Source organism: Melospiza georgiana, chromosome 8 (assembly GCF_028018845.1).
Source record: "Melospiza georgiana isolate bMelGeo1 chromosome 8, bMelGeo1.pri, whole genome shotgun sequence".
Taxonomy (NCBI): domain Eukaryota; kingdom Metazoa; phylum Chordata; class Aves; order Passeriformes; family Passerellidae; genus Melospiza; species Melospiza georgiana.
Genome location: NC_080437.1, coordinates 27,841,041 through 27,863,754, shown reverse-complemented (window position 1 = coordinate 27,863,754; position 22,714 = coordinate 27,841,041). Strand labels below are relative to the sequence as shown.

Below are 22,714 nucleotides of genomic sequence, written 5' to 3'. Positions count from 1 at the left end.
ACAGTTGATAGCATGATACATGAAACAGCCACAACTGACAATAAGTAACTATTCTCTCATCTGTGAAGACTTCCAGCTTTAATAACCAAACTGTACTCCTTCAATGGTATTTAACATGTTCTTACTGATTTTAATTCCACAGTTTGTTTCCACAGCAAACTCTCTCCACTAGCTTATAAATTAAAAAGCTCTGGGTTTAGCTTATTTTAGTTTTTTCTCACATTGAGATGAGCAGCTGTAATGGCTCCTCACCAAAGATGATGCAAGAGACAAACCATGCCTTCTTCATCTGCACATCACTCTAATGCTGTTCCTGTGGCACATCCTTCACATCAGGCTGCACATATCTAGAAGTTTCAAATTAATTTTGTGGCTTTTAGTGCTGGGCAAAATAGCTGGCTATGATATGTCCTTTGCCCAGATACACTGCACCAAACCAGACAAGAGGATCTTACCAATTTCCTCAGGAAGGTGTGTGAGAAGGTTCTCTCCGAGCCCAAGGTGCGTCAGATTGGTAAGGTGACCAATTCCTCTGGGAAGGGTGGTCAGCTGATTGTTTGTCAGAACCAATTTCTAAGGGAAAAACACATTTTTACAAATTGAATTAATGATTTTTGCTTGGAATGACAGCAAATAACAAGATATGTGGCTGACAAATGAATGGGTTCTACTCTCCTGAATTTGAGCAAGAAAAATTACAATCATTCATCAACATTTCAAATCTCTCTGAAGCATCACTGAATGTAAAAATAAAAAGATGCCTAATAAAACAAATGCCTAAACATAGAAGATTTCATGAGCACGACTGAAATAATTCCTGGGGTGGTATCATGCTCATGGTACAACAGTTAAAACCTTCACAAATTTTTTGTTCAGTATTCACTAATGAAGCCGGGGAACAGTTAATGGGGAATAATTGTGCGTGAAGTTGCACAAGACTCAACTTCTGATTCTATGTCCAGTCTCAAATAGTTTCCACTCATCCAAAAAGCTGCAATTAAATCAGCATGGTGTAAATAAAGGATGTTAGATGCTTATCTTGACCAATTATTGTTTCACCTGCAGATCCTTGAGGTAAGCTATTTCATTTGGCAAGGATTCCAGTTTGTTTTCCTCTAGGTCTAACTCTCGGAGTTTCCGTAGATTTCCAATTCCATGGGGAAGTTTCTTTAGGAGATTGTTAGACAAGATAAGAACCTCAAAAAAGAAACACCAAACACAGAATTTCAGCAACAAAATAAGTAAATAACAGATTAAAATACTCTTTATTTTAATATTTTCAAGTAATGAAGTCCAATATTAGTCTACATTTACATAAGGAAGTAGTTGAACATTTAAAAAAAATAAAACAAGTCAGTGATTTAACATAATTTTTTCAAGTCTTTAATGATACAAATACATACATTTAGGATATACTTCTTTCAAATATTATTATACATAATAATAAATGTAAAGCAAATACAATAGAAACCTTATTTCTTCAAATGACCCAAGAAAAACAATTTCTTCCTGAATTTGCCTACCATTTTGTTTTGCTTCCTTATAGCTATCTCATAATCATGTTTTACATTATTTGCTGTGCTTGCCAAATCTTCCTTAAAAAGCTTAGTACTTCCTCTTCTCCCTGTGTCCCTTTGGCTAGGAGCAACAGCAAATAAACACACAAATGGGAGCACCTAAGCAGAGCACAGGCTTTCCAAAATGGGCTGCTATCACACACCCACGCCTACTACAGTGATGTCCTCTTGTTTTTCTCTTCATTTCTGAGCTGAATTTTAAATGCCCCAGGTTCAAGAAGTGTATCCTTATTTGCAGGGTTAGCAGAGTTAACAGAGTTAACAGTTATTCATTATTTCACAGGCAAGTTAACAGGGGTTACACTAATACACCATTTTTCCTCCTGAGAAACCCTGCAGTTCTTGGAAGTAATCAAGCCTCATAACAGCACCGTGAGTAGTCAGGTAATTAATTACTGATTAAATAATGCTGTTATGTAGCTCTTTAAGGAGGCACATTGAGACATGAGGATGTGAAAGAGCAGCCAGTGTGGACCCTCGTGCCAGCCACACAGAACCAGCCAAGGTTGAGAGTTCCCCTCTTCTACCAATAATCCCAACTCTCACTGGCTTCATGGAACATGAAAACACCACAGACAGGAACAAAACAAAGGCATGGTGAGAATCAAAGTGAAAATCAAAGTGAAAGAAAGCCAATGCCTGAGGATTAGCACAAGCAGCATTTCAGTGACCATCCTTTATGCACTGCATATGCACGGAGCAGTGAGAACAGGAATATTTTAATTGCCTATCAAGAAACAAAGGCAGGAACAGACAATATTACCTACGTGCAATGCAGCTGACTTAGCACTGCTGTGGGAACCTTCACTTCTGTGTAAACACCGCCCCAACAGCTCTTTGTGTTTGATTTTTTAATTACAGAGAAACACGGTGGTAACAGGTCAGCAAACCAAGCAGCTCTCCAGCTTCAGCAGCTGACAGACCACCAGCAAACCCAGTTGTTAGAGGTTACTAATTTCCCAATCACATCAACCACAGCCTTCACTTAAAAGGGAACTGGGCTATTAAGTAACTATTACTCTGTCATAAATTTAGCCTCACACTACAGGAATAATTAAATATTCACAGAAGAAGTCACATTAGAAATTTGCAATTTCAAATATGCCATTTGTTATAGTTCTTTAACAGATTTTTCCCAGCAACTCACAGAGCTTAAAAAGTCCCCTCAACTGCTCAAACAAGTACCTCTGTCTTTCTGTCCCTCCAAGGCAATAATTTGTCTCTGCTGATGGTACCCTGAGAAACAGGATGAGGGGACAGAGCAGGTTTAGTTTATGCTTTTAACCTATGAGTTCTTCTCCCTCAAAGGCTGAAAATTCCCACCTGGCTGCCTACGAGGTTCACAGAGCTACACTCAAACTACCCCTGGCTGTCAAACATTTCATTATGTTTTTCTGATCCCTACTGCTTCCATGCTGTTCTCCAGGAATTGAACCAAGTTCAGCAACACTGCATTTACAACACTGATTCCTGTTGAGAAAAATTTTCTTTCTACCTGGCTAAAAATATAGCCGTAGGTAGTGGTCTGTGCACACTCATCAAGAGCCTAAAGAACATTCAAAAGCCATTGACAACAGCCACAAACAGATGCAACAGGGGATTAAACAGCACAGATATACAAATTTATGTAGCTTTATTTTACCCAAAAGTAATATTACTTAAATCTGAAGTAGATAATCCCTATGTTGCAAGTATTCACTTATCTGTTAAATTATACTCTTCTCACCTCAAGAGAAACAAGCCCAGAGACATCCTCAGGGATTTTTGTGAGCTGGTTCGTTGCTAAGTTCAGTTCTACCATACTTGTCCAAGTCCCGAAGTCCAAGGGGAGAGACGTCAGCTGATTGTCCTGTGATTTAACATATCAAACATTTAGGGTCTGCCCTTGCCAGAGGCTGGGAAGGCATCTGACAGATTAAACCAACTGCTAACAGAAATACTTCATAACAACATAGTTGATAATGAAATCAGAAGAACAAAATGTTGGTAACTGGCCAATTTTTTTCGAATTCCACCAAATATTAGTGGTACCAATCTAGAGTTACAGAATTGACTCTGTTACTAATATGAACTGAAGTGGAAAAACAAAAAGCACAAAATTCTCAAGATCTCACACTAAGGACAAACAATGTTTTAACCAATTTCTGCTGAATACAATTGATGATGGGTTCAAAAAAAGAAGAGAAAGTTCACTGTAACTTACAAAGGCACTATCAGCAAATGTTTGAATCCTAAAAATATATGGAGTTTAAAAAAATCCAAACAAAGCAATCAAGAGAATAAACACCATCACTAAAAAAATCCCACCAGAACCCACAACCCAAACCCTGCTGAGGGGAAAAAAGCCAACAAACCTACAACTAAAAAAAAGGAACCAAAAAAAACCCCATATACTTTAATGTCTCAGAGTAAAAGCATCTGAAATTACTCTGAACATGTTACTGCTCAAAATATTTTTTAAATATTTGATTTAGACCAGACACCACAAAATCTTTCAAAAAACGGTCACACAAAGTTGTGGTAAACTGGCAAAGTTACAAATGGGTATGTGAAAAAACTGGACAATGCAAATTGAGGATTCATTTGTCTCAAACTGAATTCTAAAACAGTAGCTGAGCTTAGCTACTGCTCAAGCATTTCTTGAAATAAATCTATTAATAGAAAAATATCATCTTTTTTCCCTACTTTAACTGTATTAGCACACTTAAAAATTCTTTTGCTGCGCTCTTCAACTACAGCCAAAAGTCTCTAGACTCAGGTTTTGAAAGACTATATTAAAAAAAAGTATTTTACATAGTTCTGTTTAAAATGTAAACTGTAACAGGGTCTGAGGGAGAAATAAACTAATCTACATGCTTGCGTCCCATGTGGATATTCAAGAATTTTGCAGTCAGCTTTCTTATTTTCATTGTTTAAACGCAAGCAAATGTGACAAAATCTTAACTAACAAAACATAAAGAAAATTAGTAACATCTTGATAGCACAATTTTACACTAATACAGAATTATTTATATATGTGATAGTAGCAGCATCCACTTCAGCATGATAAATTCATTTCTTACATTATTAAGTCTGCCGGACTTCATGGAGCAGCAAACAGTGCTCCTCATTGATTTTACACAGTAGCATGTTTCTGTGCCTCACCTTCATGTTCAGCTTACTTAATACTTTAGCTCTGGAGAAAATTCCAAAGGGGATTTTATTGATGCGGTTGTGCTCCATATTGAGAGAGTAGATTGTGGAGAACTGGGACGGGCCACCCACAGGATAGGACTGGAAGCAGTTCCTGGCCAATGTTAAACTAGTCAGTTTGACAAGGCTGGATAAAAGACCCTGTAGAAAGAAGAAAACCACCCAAGAACTTAGGACAGATTTATTTGAATGCATCTCTTTTCCCTTATGGGTCTAATTAGAAATGTTTTTCCCCCCTCAAGTCCATCCCCTGAAGAAGTGTTGCAACACACAAGCCAGTGTTAAATTTGATAAAACTTCCACCAGCAACAACCTCTGCTCACAGTCACCAGCCACTACCTTATTTCCCCCTTGCTCCCTGCATGCTGACAGATACCAAAAAAGCAAACAGACCACATTTAAAAGCACAGGTTTGGGGGGTTTGGTAACTCTTTTCTCCTCTGAAAGCAATTTCTCTAATGACATGTTGCTCCAGGAGCACAGGGGCAGCATGTCCGTCCCATCCCCAGCAGCATTTTTGGCTCCAGCAACTCACCCACATCAAAATGGGGCCCAAAGGAATATCAACCCCACACAATGGCTCCCAAAAGAGGCACTTGATAATTCCAGTTCAAATCTTTGGTAACTTCATAAACATCCATACTGTGATCACAACTTGTCAGTGTCTTATAATTATACCATAATAGTTTCAGATAATCAGACAGAGAAAAAGAATAGGATGGGTTGGAAAATTCCATTGTTTTTTTCCTTTTTCTAAAATATTCCTAAGTAGTTACTGCTCTATTTTTTTTCCCCTTAAAAAATAAAAAGCAAGAAGCCTGTAGGTAAACTGGATAGCAAGGGCTGTCCATTGAATCCAGAGTTTCATTTCTTTTGACAATCTAATTAGATTCCAAAATCCCAGCAGCCCATATCTCTGTTAGTTACGTGCCAAGCACATTGCTGGAACTGTAGAGATGGATAATGAGATCTAAATTACTGCTGAAGTGTCACCTTTGCTTATTACTACACCAACTTGAATCCAGCCCTATTTGCTTAAGTAATACAGAAATTGGAGATTTATGCATGGCATTACATACCATAAATAATGCAACATCTGCAATCAGGAATGAGCAGTAACAAGATAATTATTCCAACCATATTCCTAATGTCAGTATTTCTGGATTGCAATTTGAGCTCCATATTCATGGTAAATGCTTTAAGAACATGGCTTTACTGTTTCACCAGCAAAGCTTTGGCTACTTTTATAAATAGTTTATTAACATTATTGTAAATAAAATAGGATCTAAAGGGGACTTACCAATGTGCCCTGGCTAAAAATTTAGACAGTGGGGGCATGTCAGCTAATATCAGTGAAGCATTTTCTCCACTACAGATAAAATAATGGATCTTCAAATCAGTATCAATCTAACCCAATCATTAATTAGTATAATCTTTGGTTAGGAAATATTGTTTCTCCCTATACTTTAAATAACAGATATTAGTCTTAGGGTTAAGGCAGTCCCTGAGCTCTAAGACAGTTTATTGTTTCAGATGGATCTTGGCATTTCAGAAAGCTGGTTTTGAAGGCTGCTTGTATACCAAAAAAATATCTAAAATATGTTAGCTAATTCACTCTAATAGCCTAGAGTAATTAAATGCATTTGAAGGGAAGCAAGAGAGCTTTGGCAATACAAAGAGAACAATGCTCTTACATCTATGAGAGCTGTGGCAGGGTTGCTTTCTTTCAGCCCATCCTTTTAAGATAAAATATTTATTAGGCATTGTGTCAGCAGCTTCAGCTATGTTTTGAAATTCAGAAATTTCTTCTACAAATACAGTTCTTTGTCTTATAGCATAACATGTTTTATTTTAAACAGATTACAGTATAAACTATACACTTCTGCAAACTTAAGTGTTAACATATTGTGGGCAAATATACCTGAAGAAGGCAGCACAGCTACAAAGAGGTTTGTATTATGACTGAACGTGTTTTAAAGCAAGTAATCATCCCTCACATTAGCTTTTTGTAATTACACTGCAGCTGCTTTTGTAACACGTCTGGGTGGGGTGGGCTAGCTTAGCTCTCATCCTAAAAGCAGCCTGGTGGCTTTCACTCTAGCATTTTCCTAAATTATAGTCTTGCACAAACATTTATTGAATGCTTTGTTTCAGTCTACCATTGATGAGCTCAGAAATTTATCTGAGGAAAATTAGTTACTTATTGGCCTTTGTTACTGTAAATACTTTGCCTAATTCCTAATGCATTTTGTTTTCTTCTATTTATAGTTTGCTACATACATATTTAGATTACCTTTAACCTCATTTTATACTAGTAATTTAGACAACTTGGGGTCATGGGGATGACAGCTTAGGAAAGCAGTTTGACCATCATTAAAACAGAAGAGACTATAAACTTTATGTTGTGTCATGAAGTCTTCTTTTAAAAGGTTCTAAAGAAATTGAATAAATATCCAAAATAAGAGGCAATCACATCAGATATTTCTTCTGTCATCTGAACAATTACTTCCAGGCAGTAATGCTTCACAAAGCAGAACCACTGAGAAACACTTACCTGGCTTGAAGGGTGGGAATCTGAACTCATTACTTAAGGTTTTCTAAAGATACAGCACAGCAAATACAACACATGTGCTGCTCCCAGTTTTGACTCAGGTTGTATGGCATTAGTCTTTCTATACTGATTAAATATACCTAATATTTACACAATTGACATTCACATGACTTTTAGGTTAAAACAAAGGGTATTCCTCAGAGTTAAGAGGCAAAATGAAATAATTTCCCTTGTTCCACGCCCTTTACAAAACATGGATGCTCTCCAGCAGCATCCCCTCCCCAGTCCACTCCCTCTACTCCTCACCTCTGGTAAAGTAGAAATGTTGTTGTTCTCCAAGTTCAGCTCATCAAGTTCACTGCATTTTGCTAAAGACTTGGGAATTGCTGACAGCCTATTGTACCTCAGGCCAAGACGACTTAGACTGGACAGATTTCCTACGGGTAGAAAACAGGTGTTAACATGCTGTGAGAATCACACAAACACACAGAACAAGGTGTGACTTCTGATTCTTCTGCTATCTCTCACCCTACACTTCAAAATTTCAAATGGTGAAATGGGAGCTATCATCCCAAAACAGGAGAATCACAGATTTCCAATGCTGAAGTCAACCATGCAGAAGTAGCTTGTGCATATTAAATATAATTCTGAAGTTCTGCATAATATGATAAGCAAGCAAAGCTTATTGTCCTGTTGTAAAAGTCCTTCTGTCCTGATCTTTCTATCATCAAAACATACTATCATTTTCCAGATGTCCCAAAAGAACTTTTAAAAATTACAGATGGTATCATTCAGTGCCATGAACCATATTACCAGAACCTGGGCATGCATCATACAACTCAGGTCCTGGCAAAACAATTTCCTCTGCAGGGGAAAAAAAAACCCCACAGCTTTACCATTCTCCAACAGCAAGAAAACCTTCAACAGGTGATAGGAAAAACCCCAGAATTCTCAAGTTTTTGAGTGATACTGAAGGAAAAGTCTGGAGGAAGTCTTCAAAAATCTGGACAGTAGTGCATGTAAAAGTATTTCTGAATATTGCTGGGCGGATGGTCCCCAGTTGATATGTCCTTCTGTCAGGGAACAAAAATCTTGAGAAACTTGCAGCTTGAAAATTTCCCATCTGAAGCTCCCTTTAGCTCCAACCTTTACCATCTAACAAGTTCTAAAGACCAAAACCAACTGCTCAAGGATATTGTTGATGGGTGCTGGGGCATTTAGCCTCTCCTGCAGGTAGCAAGGCCTTGAACTTCACTGAAAAGCCAACTGCCAAACTGTACAGAGAAACTCCACCTCTGCCTCATCCCTACAATCAGAAAAGGTGTCTGTGCAGGTTTGGACTTCACACCAGGGGAGCTTGTGAACACACAATTAATTCACACAATCAGCTCCTTGCAAAACATTTGCTGGTTTACACTTGCTTTTATGACCACCCATGGCACAACACCTTTGTTCTGCAAACTGAAGTACCAGACCAACAAATAGAAAGGAAACACAGAATTTAACAAATGGTAGAATGAATAACCAGAAGAATTTTAGAAGATGAAGGGGTCTTAATATGTACAGTCTAACTGCTCATTAAGGGAAGGCTATATTAGTGGCTATGCATGGGCACTTATACAAATTGGAGCACAGCAAAGGAAGAAGTAAATGTAGAGTATGTCTGCTAAACAGGGAAAAACTTTCACCAAAGCAAGTAACAAAATATCTCTTTCCTGAACCTGGTCAAAATAGATGCCCCAACATGACCAAACAGTTGGGAATGTAGATAATAAAAACTTGAAACTGGAAAGAATGCTGAATGATTTCACTGTAGTTCTAAAACAGAGAAGTCACAAGAGCAGTGAAAGTAAAACAAAAAACCAAAAAATGTTAGCTCCCCCATAAAACTGCAACTGAAAAAAAATCCAAAACCCACAAACCCCTTAATATAGAACAAAAATCATCTACATCTTCCAAATCACGAAAAAAACAGGATGAGTTTTCAGTGCATATCTGATAATTATATGACAAGCTTGGCAACAATTTTTTCTTAGTACCATCAACAACTAAACAGAAGTCACAACAGGTAGCTACACACCATTGCTTAACTAATAGTATTTTCAATTGGGTGTTGAGTTCTATTTTTTGAAGTGTTGGATTCTAAACAAGTATAAAATTAAGTTTTATAGAAGCAGCAAAGAAAGTCTTCATTTAATCAGAAGGCATTTAAAATCCAAGGCTATCAATACTGCACTGCAGTGCACAAACCTTCATCTTTTCCTGTTAAATCCTGCAATGCATATACACACTAAAGAGAATAAAGACCTATTCTGATCCTACAGTCCACTAGTAAAAAGACACAGATTATGTACATAATTTAGCTATTTCATGCTGTATTTGTGAGATCAGGCATTGCTAGTTGAATAAAAAACTGGCCTCACTTCACACAAAAAACATTCTATTGCAAGGCTCCACGATCACTAGGATTTGCCATCCTAGGGATGAACAAAGCACACCCTGGCTGTATTTCTCTGAATTGCTATTTGATATTTTATTAAAGAATGAACAACAAACTTCACACAAAGTAAGATATAAACCTATTATTCTTTTCACTACCTAAAACATGCGCTAGATGCTGATCTGGATTTTTAGGAGAAAAGGAAGAACAGGGAAGTAGACAGCGTGATGCCAACTGTTGCTTAGCAATACAACATTGCTGTGCCAGTTCCAGATTGTGAGCACAGGCTGTATGTACATGGCTCTCTTCCTACCAGCAATGTGGCATTTCAGAAAAATGAAACAAGGCAGCCACTAGAGAGAGTCAAAATGTACCATAAAGAAGAGAATGACACACGTTGGCGATCCTCATGACATTATCATGAGGAGAAAGGAGGCATAAATAGCAGCTCCCAGTAATTTGTCCTTGTCATAAGTAGCATTTCTTAATAGAACTTTATCACTGTTTCTTTACTAGTTATCTTTCTTCTCCATAGGAAAGGCACACAAAGGCATAACAGAAGACACATCCTGTGTGTACCACATTCCTCATGATTGTTTTACACATCACAGCACTAAATACAATTATTCCTGAGGACAAACCAGTAAGATTTCAGCTGCAGCTGCATCAGCAGCACCTCTCTCACTGCTCTTGTCCTGAGCCCAACTGATACAGGCAACATGAGCCACCTTCTCATTTCAAATCAGAATTTATTTACAGCCTCTCAGTCTTCTGTCAACAAGGCTCAGCTACCTTTTCCTCCTTGGAGTGTGTACACACACCTCATTGTGAATGCATCACAGTGTGAAACCCTTAGCAGCTTTCATCTTCACATGCTGGACAAGCCAGATCCTAGACCCACCTTCACAAAACAGGATACAGCTCTTCCCTCTGCCCGGTGCGTCCAAGTTAACTTTTCTTTTTGACAGGAATGCACCAGTACAATGTTAACATTTGCCTCCAGGGGCCAGTGGGCTAACATGAAAACCAAGTGACAAACTGTTTTACCACAGAAACAGTCACAAGTTGCTCCAGACCACACCTAGTGCACTGAACCACCAAATGATCTCACTTACAGCTCCCTGAGCTCAGGGTTACCCAGCTGATACCTCTGTCTGGAGTTGCTTCACAGTGCTTGCACTCATCTCCATCATTCCAGCTCAGCTACTGCCTTCTGAGATGGAACAGCACTGGGTATCTGCTGATGGGCTGTCAGGCCAGGTCTAGGGAATAAGGCAAGGAAGGTAACCACTGATCATGATCAGCTCAGACTGTCACCAGGACCATTTGCAGTTGTACTTTTGGCACTGAAGCTGTACCTCAGCAGCTGCTCTGAACCAGCCCCTCGCAGGTAATGACTCAGAAAACGCTGCACTGGATGTTCATGTACGTGACAGTTTGATAACCACAAGTGAAAAGCAGATACCAGCAGGAAAGGCAACAAGCAAAACTCTTTTCAACTTGTTTTCTTAGAGAGCCTGTTATGAAAACGCTTGTAAACTCAACTGCCTTATTCAGTGGTACTTCTAAAAATAAGATTGTAAAGCCTGACCGAGCCCTAAACTCACACCAGGCCTAAGCAAGTCACTGAAAAGTCACTTGCTTTAGTTCAACTTCTGTCAGAAACAGCTACTCTTGGGATTCAGGTTTCACAGATGCTTTGTCTCAGGACCATTTTCTCACCAGCACAGTATTAACACTCATGAGCAGATGCCAGCTCTCAGGGTTGAAGCAACCTAAGCACAGAATTCATAATCCCTTCACTGGAGTGACTTTATGTCTCTCTCAGGATTAGCCGCTTCATTTACACAGAAGTGAATTAAAAATCCTTGGCAGCATGCAAATCCAGAAATATTAGATTAAACTGATACAATAAAAGGGATGCGAAATAGATGGTTTAAATTAATTCTTTATTAAGGGTACTTCAAAAATATTAATCAAAGGAAAAGCAGGTGTCTACCAATGCCTCTCTCCAAAAAAAAAAAAAAAAAAAAAAAAAAAAAAAAAGAAAAAAAGACAGAAAACAAAGCAGGAAGCTATGCTAACAAATCAATATTTTTTAGAAAGACCACATGAAGAGGTCTCTACATCTCTTTTTTAAGTATTTCAAAATCAATAGAAAAAAGAACTGGTAAGCTGAATAATATCAAGAAATACTAATTCCTAATTCAAAGTCCTACTACTGCTTTTTAAACAGAGTGATAAATGCTCTCTTCTTCTGAGATTTACCACACCTCTTCCTTTCACTCCCTTAGTTAAAATAATCCTTCAAATTCTCTATCCTTAGATGAAAGGTCATTACTAATGTGAAACTTAGCTCACCAAGCTAATTTGCTATCAGGATCAGCTGCTTTCTTTTAAGTAAACCAAAGCATCAGATCAATTTAAAAATCTGTTCACTAGACAAAACTTCTACAGATAATGTTAAAAACATAAATTTGACTTATAAGAGCTGTGCACATCAAAATCCCATAAGATCATTATCAACAATATATGTGAGCTTCAGCACACAACAGAAAATTGCAGGAATCTGCTACAAACAACATGGCACTAGTAAGTATTTCAGATGGTCTAACTTGTATAAATGTTCTTAGATTTTGATTTGACTCAACTTGGCACACAATGAGCAGTCACCTACTAAAGAACATGTTTGATATGGGCACATGTCACCTCACAGAATGCCATGTGCTTAATTCACTGAGGGATCTTCTAGCAAAAAAAAATTTGCCCGTTTGCATACAAAGATACCAGGTGTCATTTTTAACTAACTGAAAGCAAGAAGTACAGCTAAAATTAATAATACTTTAAAAAAAATTAAACTTGATGTCACTTTAAAAAAAATACATTAATTAAATGTAATACACCACATGATATTAATCTTGCAGTGAGAATAACAAAGATGATAATATGAAATCAATTTCAAATTGTATGGGAGATAGCAGACATGCTGCAGAGGGCAGTTGTAGACAGAGATTAAACACTGCATTCAGATATTTCAACAGTGGCTCCTGGTCTGAAATAGCCCTGAGTCAGAAGGTGCCTGTACCACACTTTGTACTTACTATATACAAGTTTTCCAGATGTCAGCCAACCTCTGTGACAACTTTTTAACTGTACAACAGATTTTTAGGTGAAAGGAGCTGTTGGTGTTTAATCTAATCTCTTATCAGAAAGCAAACCGGTTCTCCTGATAGCTGTAGAGTAAAACGAAAGGCTGCAGATAAAGTGTTTAACCTTCAGTTGCACTCCAGAAGCAGAGAGTAACAGCACAAAGTGACTGGTCCAACAAGACACCCCAAAAGAGATCTCATGATCCCTGCTGCAGAGGAAACAAGAACAAAATCCCACAGCCATCATTCATCTGGTCTGGGGGCACCTTCTTCCTGAATCGAAGCTTGTAGGTTTGTACAAATTAAAACTTGTGTCACTGACCATCATCTGAGAGACAACAAATCCCTTCCACAATCACTACATCCCTGATGTTTAATATGCTCTGGCTAAAGGCTGATGCCCTAGAAAAATGGGAATGGGAACAGAAAGGTGATGGGGGTGGAAGGGAACCACTCTTAGCAGAACTGCAGGAGAGAAGAGAACCCCTCCTGATCATTGCTACCAACTACCAAAGCATGAGATGTAATTATTCCATTCCAAATAGAAAAGTGTAGTTAAACACAATACAAAGTTTGACTTAATTTCACTGGTTTAACAGAAAAGTGACTTTTAGAGTATTTTAATTTTTCTTTTCACCCACCAATACCTCCTGATATACCAGGCAGGCCAGTGTAGGAGGCAAAATCAAATTCACAAATTACCAAAGTCAGCAGGGTCCATCATTATTTGCCCTGCTCAAATCAAAGTGCATTATCCTCCTTCTGCAAAGTCTAGGAGTTCTGATGAAGATGTTATCTATTAGAAAACTATTTAACATTAATTTAAAATTAGTCTCTACCACCCCTACAAGTTTATATGCCATCTGAAGAGAGCAAAGAGTTCTCTCTACTTTCAGTCTGATATCATCCAAATACAGGTTTTTGCTCATCATGTCATTATTAAAACGCTAAATTGTGACCACAGGCAGTCAGTTATTTCTCAGTCTGATTCCAGACTCTAACATTGCTGGCTGTGTAAAAGATGCACACAAGATACTTGCAAAACCTGAGCAACAAAGGCTCAGGTACCCAATACACAACACACACAACACCTGCATAAGGCTAGAGAGCACAAACTCTTAGTGACATGTTTCTGAAACTGTCTAGATGAAAATTCAACTTAAAACTCATTTAATATGCGTTCATCAAAATGCAAGTAACTCACAGACCCATTTGTCTCAATTCTGATGTGTTCCTTTGAATCATTCTTCCCTTGTGCCTGCTTCTCACATAAATAAAATAGTATTATAGGCTTTTTCTTTCTGCAGTATACTAATCATTCTGAAAATGCTGAGCTGCAGTTATAATACATCCGTACACACTGGTCTCTGCATCTAATTTCTGTGTGAAGGTACATGCATTCACTAAAATAAACTGCCCCCACTCTAGTCTTAGGATGAATATCCAACCAAAACACAAAATAAAAAATATTTTCATAAATACATTGAATCAATAAACTCAGAATTACTTAGCCATTAGAAGCAATCTAACCTTTAATGAAATAGTACATATGTATTTAACTATATTGCGTTTGCATTGGAAATGTATTAATTAAAACATAAATACAAAACACTTCACATTGCAACAGAGACAAAAACAACAGCTGGACCTTATTTTGGGCTATCAGTGAAAGCATTTCATTTTATTCAATTCACACTGTATACAGTAAAGACAAAGCAACTGAAATTTATTCAATTTAATTTTTCATTGGTAGTCTTTTTTTTCCCTTTTCAAATATACTACTTAAAGCCTTTCTGGGAAAGTAAAGATACATATAAATGTAAATCATATTGTATGAACAGTTTATGCCTAACTGGTAATGTGATAAAAACATTAACCTTTCCTAAGTGAATGATGTGTTTAATTTTTTAATGCTGCCCTACTATATAAAGAAAACGTGAAATGTACAACACATGAATATATCTTTACAATTTTAGCCAATTAAGTAATCTGAGAATTATTTTATGGAGACATGGGTTCCATTCATATCTTCCCTGCAGTTGAATGCTGTCCAACAGCAGATACCAGGAAAAGAACCTAAAGAAAGGAGTAAGAACACCCTGAAACTTCCTGAAGAGTAAGGGAAGATTCAACAGTGATTTCCCAAATGTAGAAGCAACTGTTATGATTTTCTTCTGCATAACTGCCATGTCACACCCTGAGCTTTCAGCATTTGCATCAGCCTGTGCAAACACTGAGACCCAAACGTGCCCTGCCCATCTCATGCAGTACTGTCTGAGCCTCACTAGTGTGACACAACACCTCACAGCCTCACGCCTGCCCTTCTGAGCTTGGAGTACAAAATGAGCAAGTCTCTTCCCATTTACCCTCCACCTGACATTTTCCAGTCAATTTCACTACTTTACATTTACTAAGTCTAGAATTGAAGGCAACAAGAACCAGAAGTTTTCCTTTATGAGACCAGCATGAGAACTAGACAGGGCTCACAGTAATACAAAAATTAGAGTACTAGAGTGGGAGCCACTGCTTTCAATCAGGTAAAGAAAAGGCTGCACTTACTGCAATTGCCAAATACTAGCAGAATCCAATTAAATAAGTTTTATTAACAGTATAGTCCAAGAACAAAACCTTAGACAAAGCACTGAATGTTGATCAGCTCTCCCAAAGTGAGCCTATGGAAAGTGGCTTGATGCCACAAAACAGAATGCTCACTGACCAAAGCACCAGGGCGTGCTTAAATGTTGAGAATATGAATCTTGCTGTGAAAGCTGGAGCAGAAGCCTCTACACTTTGCTCCATCACAACAGTGAGTAATTAACCACATCAAACTCATCAGTCACATCTGAACATTGCCCCTGATCACTGAGGGAGCTGCAGGTGCTCAGACATTTCAGAACAAGACTCCTGATTTTGCTAAACCTGCCAAATTTAAAATACCATTTTAAAGTAGTTTCACATTTCTTCAGAAATATCTTTGCTTCTAGGGACTTAAAGCTCTCAACCACAATTTTGCATAACCTGATCTGTACCAATTTCACATGTCTGGTTCTGGTCAGTGCTTCATGTTTTATCAGCTGTAGGTTTAAAGAACAAAACAGTGCTCTCAGAGGTACACTGGGGTTAAGCAGGTTAGAAGCGTGGTTTGGAGCACAATTTCAACCAGCAAAACCAATCAATAAATAGTATTTAACTTCATGAAAGCTGTGACTTCAGCCTCTGAGCTATAGTGCCACAGAGAAGGGCAGCAGAGCAGTGCAGAACTGTAAATCCTATTTCCCAAACCATCTCTTAGGAACAGTGCTATGTCAGACACTGGAAAGTGTGTCCATTGACAGAATTTTCTGTGCTTTTCAAGTATAATTTTGGAACATTTACAACTGACTATTCTTTTTCTTATTAAAATTTCTGTTGCCTTAGATGCCTGTGAATATGGCACATTTGACCATAATCAAACTGCACACGTAAGCACACAAAACTAAAAAATTACAAAGCAGATGAAGAATCTGGTATTACTAAAAGCTGCAACTCTGTTTCTATTTCTTTTCAAATCAGTTTTTCTACGCTTTTACATTTGAAATTGTGAACTCATTTGTACAGAATGCTAAAATTAGAAGTTCAAAGAGGGAACACTCACTATGTGGTATTTGCAGGACAAAATTATCTAAGCTATCTTGTAATCCTAAGAAATAATTTACTCCACCCAAAATTTGTTGCCAGTCTCAAAAATTCAATTAATAATTTTAATATAAATGATAGGCTATTCACTTTCTTCTGTGTTGGATATATTAGTGTGCCAGCTAAGTATACAGAGATAAGACACTGTGTAAATAAAAGTAGCTAACAATTCCACCACCCTCCAACAGCAAAAAAAAAATCACATTATGGAGGGGTGTGCAATCTGCAATGAAAACACTAAACAGCTACGATCCTGCTATGATTTTGATTCTGGGCTTGAGACTCTCGGAATGTGCTAAGCCATTCCACAAAGCTCATTTTTCTTACAGGAAATGATCTAATATAAAAAGTACTTTACAATTTTCAATCAACAGAAATACAGATATGAACGTATTAAGCCAATATCTATAAAGCAAGGCATTAGGTCACTTCCTGACAACCAATATCTAAAATCGACATTTGTTACTGCACAAAAGCATGCTTCTACAGCATTAGTTGAGAGAAGAACTTGGTATTTTTACAGAGTGGGTATATTGGCTCTGCAACCTCTGTAATCACTGCTGATGCATAATCCCTTCCCTGCCACTCCCCTGCATGTCACCCTCACGTCCCTTTCCCACAGCTCCAGCACATTTCAGTACATGCTGTTAGTTACCAAACAAGCTTTTTTTTAAGTTTGGCAGATTCTGAAATCTTCCTGTGGTAAAACCAAAGCTTGTTTATATAGTTCAGCAGCTACTTTCAGAGGGTTTTTTGATGGAGGGGAAGGAGAAATATAAAGCAAAGGGGGCTGTTTGTTTTTCAAAGCAGCATGACAAAAACATCCTTCTCAAGAAAAACTGAGGCCTCAATCAAAAGGGTGTCAGTGGGGGAGAAGGGCACAGACCTGGCAGCTATGGAAAGCCTGGTCCATACCAGGAGGCTCATGGGCTCACAGAACATCAAATACTTACAATGAGCAAATGTGCCTGGTCTGCTTTGTCCCTGGTGTGTAACCCAGAGTTTGAACTGAGAACCATTAACAGCACTCATACAGCGAGCATCCTGACACCTGGAAGCACGGAAACATTGCAAGAAAAGGCAGTTGTGGCAAGCAGCAGGCAGGGACAGAACCTGCAGTGAGAGCTGGAGGGGCCCAAGGGCTGCCCCAGCCACGCGCCATTGACTCGCTGGGCTTCTCACAGCACTCAGAGCTTCTCCCTGAACAATGCCAACCACAAAGCAAGCTGTAATCTAAAAATCATGCCACAGCTTGCTTTCGTATGTCGAACCAAAACTGCGATGACTAAGAAATAAAGCCAATGTTGCTGAACTGGCTACGGCTGCCTTTCCTGCAACATGCATAAATGTAGGCTGATCATTATCATTTAAGATGGAACCTAAAGCTTTTCCTTCACTATTAAATTCTGTTTGCAAACCACATGAGGCACAAACATGGATTTCTGATTTCAAGGTCTTATTTAAATACTTTTTTTTAAGTTACTGTTTACAAGAGAGATTTTCCAGTGGAGCAAAACCGAACTAGAGTAAGGTTAACAACAACACGGCTCACTCCTGTCTCCTACCATTATTCAGCTATCTTTGGTGGTTTCTTGAGCTCTAAAACATTGATATTCAGCTCAGATAAGCATGTAAAGAGACAGCTACCAACATTTAAAAACAACTTCTATACATTATAAAGACAATGCAAGGGAAAAACTAAACAAAGAAAACAGAAATCCAGTCCAACCAGGTATGAACCCGACTCAAAAGAAACCACCTAAGCTTACAGAAACTTTCTGAAGAAATAGGTGAGTCCAAACTATCTTGACTGCAGAGTGAGCAATTTCCTATCTATCACAAGTGACTTAACTGCCTAATAACTTTGTGCCTCTCCTACCCAGAGACCTTTCCCTGTAAGTACAGTCTTGCAGCATATAACAAGTGAGATTTTTCTGGTCCTTTGAGATGTTCAGTGATTACCAGGCACTAAACAACTTAGTAAACCATATTACTACTCTTCACAGGAATTAACAGCTTTAGTCTATAAGCCTTGAATATGGAATTCTCACACTTGCTTGAAGATTTTTTCCCATAATTAACAGTTTATCCAGGGAACTCACTCCCTAAATGTGACACATACACTACACATAAGTGTTATGTAAAACAACATTCAGCAAGATTTACAAAATAGCAACAAAAATAAAGGCTGTACTTATGAATGGTGTAAGTTAGATGCAAACTCCAGATGGAATGGGATCTCCAGAGTTTAAAAATATCAGTCCAGGAAGGAAGTTTAGTTCCAGTGGATACATCATCAGTGTAAACTCTGCTCACATCAAACTTTCTCAACCAAAAGCCATAGTAACTTCATCCTCAACAATTTACCACTAGAAGAAAAGCTGGAGTGTCATTAAATGGTTCCTCACTTTCCCATGCATTAGAGTACATTAATAAGTACTCAACACTGAATACCATTAAACTGATAATGCTCATTCTTCTGAGTATGTTCTGGTGACAGAACTTAAAATCGTCATGGCCTTGTTTTTAGCCTTTTTAAATCACAGCAGCCATCTTTTTTGCCATCTGTTTAAAACTGATTTAATGAGATAGGAAAAGGCATATTTTGTTGCTTTATCCCATATGAGATACTGAAACCAACCAGGACTGTGTTTATCTTAGTCTATTATTCCCAATGTAAGTTGCAAACTCTCTGTATTCTATTGCATAAGGACATGATGACCTTGTGGACTTGAGATTTTTTTAAATGTTCCACCAAAGAATATAATACATACATAATTATTTTAAAATATTTATGATTTTAGCTTTATATTGCTTTAGGCAAAGATGTAAGTTAAAATTATCTGCCAAAGTACTGCACTTCAACTATAAGTGAGCCTTTCATTTCTTTATGTGCTCAGTTTCATTGCAGAATGAACAAACAAGTAGAAGATGTTTGCTTATAACCACAGAACACCTTAAGATTTAGAAGTAACAGATTTGGATTTTTTTTCATTGCAACTCTCATTCTTAAATTACTTAAGGTTACATTTAAGGTAACAAGCACACCTTGCTTTAAATCTCAAGTATGAAGTGTAAATCTCTGTGTTGAGCTGAACAGCAGTCATTCCAGAGCCACCAACAAATACTCATTCTTGAATTTGTTCCCCTTAATGAATATTTTGAAACAGTGATTTATTTTCTCCTCTCCAGCCTCTTCACCTACCTATGGTTTCTGGCAGGTCCAGGAGCTCATTGTGCTGCAAGTCAAGGTTGGTGATCTGCGTGCAGCTTCCAATCTCTTCTGGAAGATGTTCAAGCTGATTGTGCGCTACATCCAGCGTTATGAGGTTACACAACTCACCTAAAAGCACACAGGAAAACCAAAACATAAAGGACTTTAATGTACAACTCTCAACAGTGACCTCCACACAGATTAATAGAATCAGACGGATTTTGGGATAAGCTGAAAAAAAGCTACTGCTACCATAAAGTTATACATATAAAATAAGGTATTACAGGATCATCATTTCATCAGTCAGATCTAAAACCTGATCAACAATTTTGAAAAGCTCAGATAAAGCTTTAATAGATTCTCCAAAGAAATGTAATTTATTGGTTGATTTTATTCTGACAGCTCAAGCTGTGGAATACAAACACAAAACTTGCATCTTACACTTGTTTCAGGCTGACCAGAATTTTAAAACATTACTAAGTAAATGAATTGTACTAAATTTTGAGAAATTAAGGTCACTTTTTATATAATGAATTACTTTCAGCCATAAAATCAACAATTAAGAGACAGAAAAATTATTTGGCTGACAACCTAGACAATCTAAAGTCCTGAACACTATTTTTAAACATTTTAAACATTGGTGACAGTCATCCCAAAAAAGACAACTTATAATAAGTAAAGTGTATGCAAGCAGACCTACAGCAAATAAAAGTTTGAAATAAAAGGATTATCTGTTAAACATTAAATAAGTTTGGATTTGCTTGGAGTTTACAGCCACTTCACACAGAACTGCTTCATTTCTAACATTTATAAGTTAATTTAAAAGCACAGCTAGGCACAACTCTCTGAACAGTAGTTTCACCTATTTTTATGTCAAACACACTGTGTTCTGAGCAAAAGATTGTTGGGTTTGAAAAAAGAAAAAACCAAATGTGTGCATAAATACATGTGTATGTATTCACAGTTTTTGCATCTGATGGAGGTAAAATTAATGCATATTATTTGAACAGCTTCTACTCTCCAGTGAAGATGAGGTCACTGCATTTGTATATTAGAGCATGACTCAGTGAGTAACAAATTTGGAAGAGCAGCAAATTCCTTTTGAGGAGCAAATATCTATTTTTAAGCTTCAGCATTGTATCTTTGACACAAGGATTTTCTCACAGGCCTAGAGGATTATCCTGGGCAAGTTCTGATGTGTAGAGTGTCTACTCATTAGGTCAGCAGATAATCACAACTGGTGATTTAATAAATCATAAAATAATATGAATTCAGACTCTGTCCAGAGTTCAGGCGTCATGTAGCCACAATACTCACTATGTATCACAGAACAATTGTGAAAGGCCAGGAAAAAAGTCAACCTCAAAGCTTCATTATTCTGTTTTTCTTAGATTGTTAACATATAGCTGATATGTTAACATATCTTATTTCCTGCATTAATTAACCCAAAACGGGATGTTTTTCTGCAAGATAAGAAGATGGAAATGTAAAGCTGGTGCTCAAGCAGCTACTCCAGCACTGTGTGTCCCCTCTCTTAGATCAGCAATCAAGTGCAGTCCAGGCAACCAGAGGCAAGAGCTAAATGTGCTGTACCCAGCACTGCCTAACCCACACATGTCAATGCCATTACCAGGCAGAAGAAAGCAAATGTAACAAATAATTAAGCAAGAGTTAATGGTCTGTGACAATGGTATCTTTATTATTCATGGAAAAAAGGGGCAAAGTGTAGAACGCAATAGGAGGAAGAAAAGCTTGAGGAAGACTTAAAACATCCCTCCCTTTAAACAAACAAAAAAAGAGCCTCGGAAAACTTTACTGAGGTAACTCAAGAACCTTCACACACTTCGGGGCAGTAGCTTTGACTTCATGATTGCTGTTTTCATTTGTTTTCACTTCAGGCCTTAACCAATGATGTCAAATTTGAAATATGGCATAAACTCCATTTCATCGTGCTGAGTTCTCATTTACTTGACTTCCCACTCTACATCTGCTGAAGTCGAAGAAATACTTGGGGGTTTTGCAGCAACATGTGCTGCACTTCATTTTTGCACCTGCTGATATCTTTGACAACAGCAAGCTAAATGTTTGAAACAAACATCTTACTACCTAATCCTGAGGAGGAAAAACAATGAAAAGAGATGTAATGCCTATGTCTCTGTAGAAAATTAAGGGCAACCAAACACTTTAGTTTAATTTGAATAGCCATACTTAATATTGTCGCATTAAAGATGCAGGCATTATTTTAAAAAGCAACAGTAGTAGCATTTAATAAAAATACTGAATGTTAAAAAAGATTGAGGACTGCTCAACAAATTTTAAGCTTTAGAGCAGAAATCAGAAGTTAGAGCCCTATCATGAAGCATAGTGACTTAAGGAAAGGAATTAAAGAAATATAGAAATATTCAGCTTTTAATTCCCATTGCTCAGTAAGGAATCTTGTTCTTGGACATTTATTGTGTACTTATAGTTTAACAGCATTTCATGAAAATGGGTTTATTGCCCACTCTAAGGATAGAAAGAGAGGGGAGATGAAATGCTGTTGGCACTGCAATTTTTTCAAAACTTTAACTTGAATTACTGAGATACAACAGAGAGCATGTAAGTCAACAAATATCACTCGAGGTACATTTCTCCTGTTGCTCTCCATGACATATGGCAAAAAAATCTTACATCCAACATGCTTAAAAAGGCAAAAAACATCTGGGTGATGTGATAGAGACTCAGATCACAGAAGTGAAGAGCATGAAGCTAGCCTATCAACTTAAACATTCCATTTGAGATAAAAAGGAAAGGAAGTCTCAGAATCACTTCATAAGCCTAACAGTACACACACAAAGAGGTTAACTGAGAAACTCAGGATCAAGTCCAGCTCTTTAGTGAGTGGCCCACAGGGAGACCAAACCCACATCCTTGGTG

At 37.6% G+C, this 22,714-nt stretch overlaps 1 protein-coding gene across 2 annotated transcripts in view; it reads right to left on the bottom strand.

Moving 5' to 3' along the window:
• Positions 1–22,714, bottom strand: part of SHOC2 (SHOC2 leucine rich repeat scaffold protein) — a 61,524-nt gene that overhangs the window by 3,624 nt on the left and 35,186 nt on the right. For both annotated transcript variants that reach the window (XM_058029111.1, XM_058029113.1), the window contains exons 3-8: positions 19,790–19,927; positions 7,627–7,757; positions 4,722–4,910; positions 3,304–3,426; positions 1,060–1,197; positions 456–573 (exon numbers count right to left, since the gene is read on the bottom strand). In XM_058029111.1, the coding sequence (XP_057885094.1) occupies positions 456–573; positions 1,060–1,197; positions 3,304–3,426; positions 4,722–4,910; positions 7,627–7,757; positions 19,790–19,927 (837 nt within the window). The remainder of the gene's footprint in view (positions 1–455; positions 574–1,059; positions 1,198–3,303; positions 3,427–4,721; positions 4,911–7,626; positions 7,758–19,789; positions 19,928–22,714) is intronic.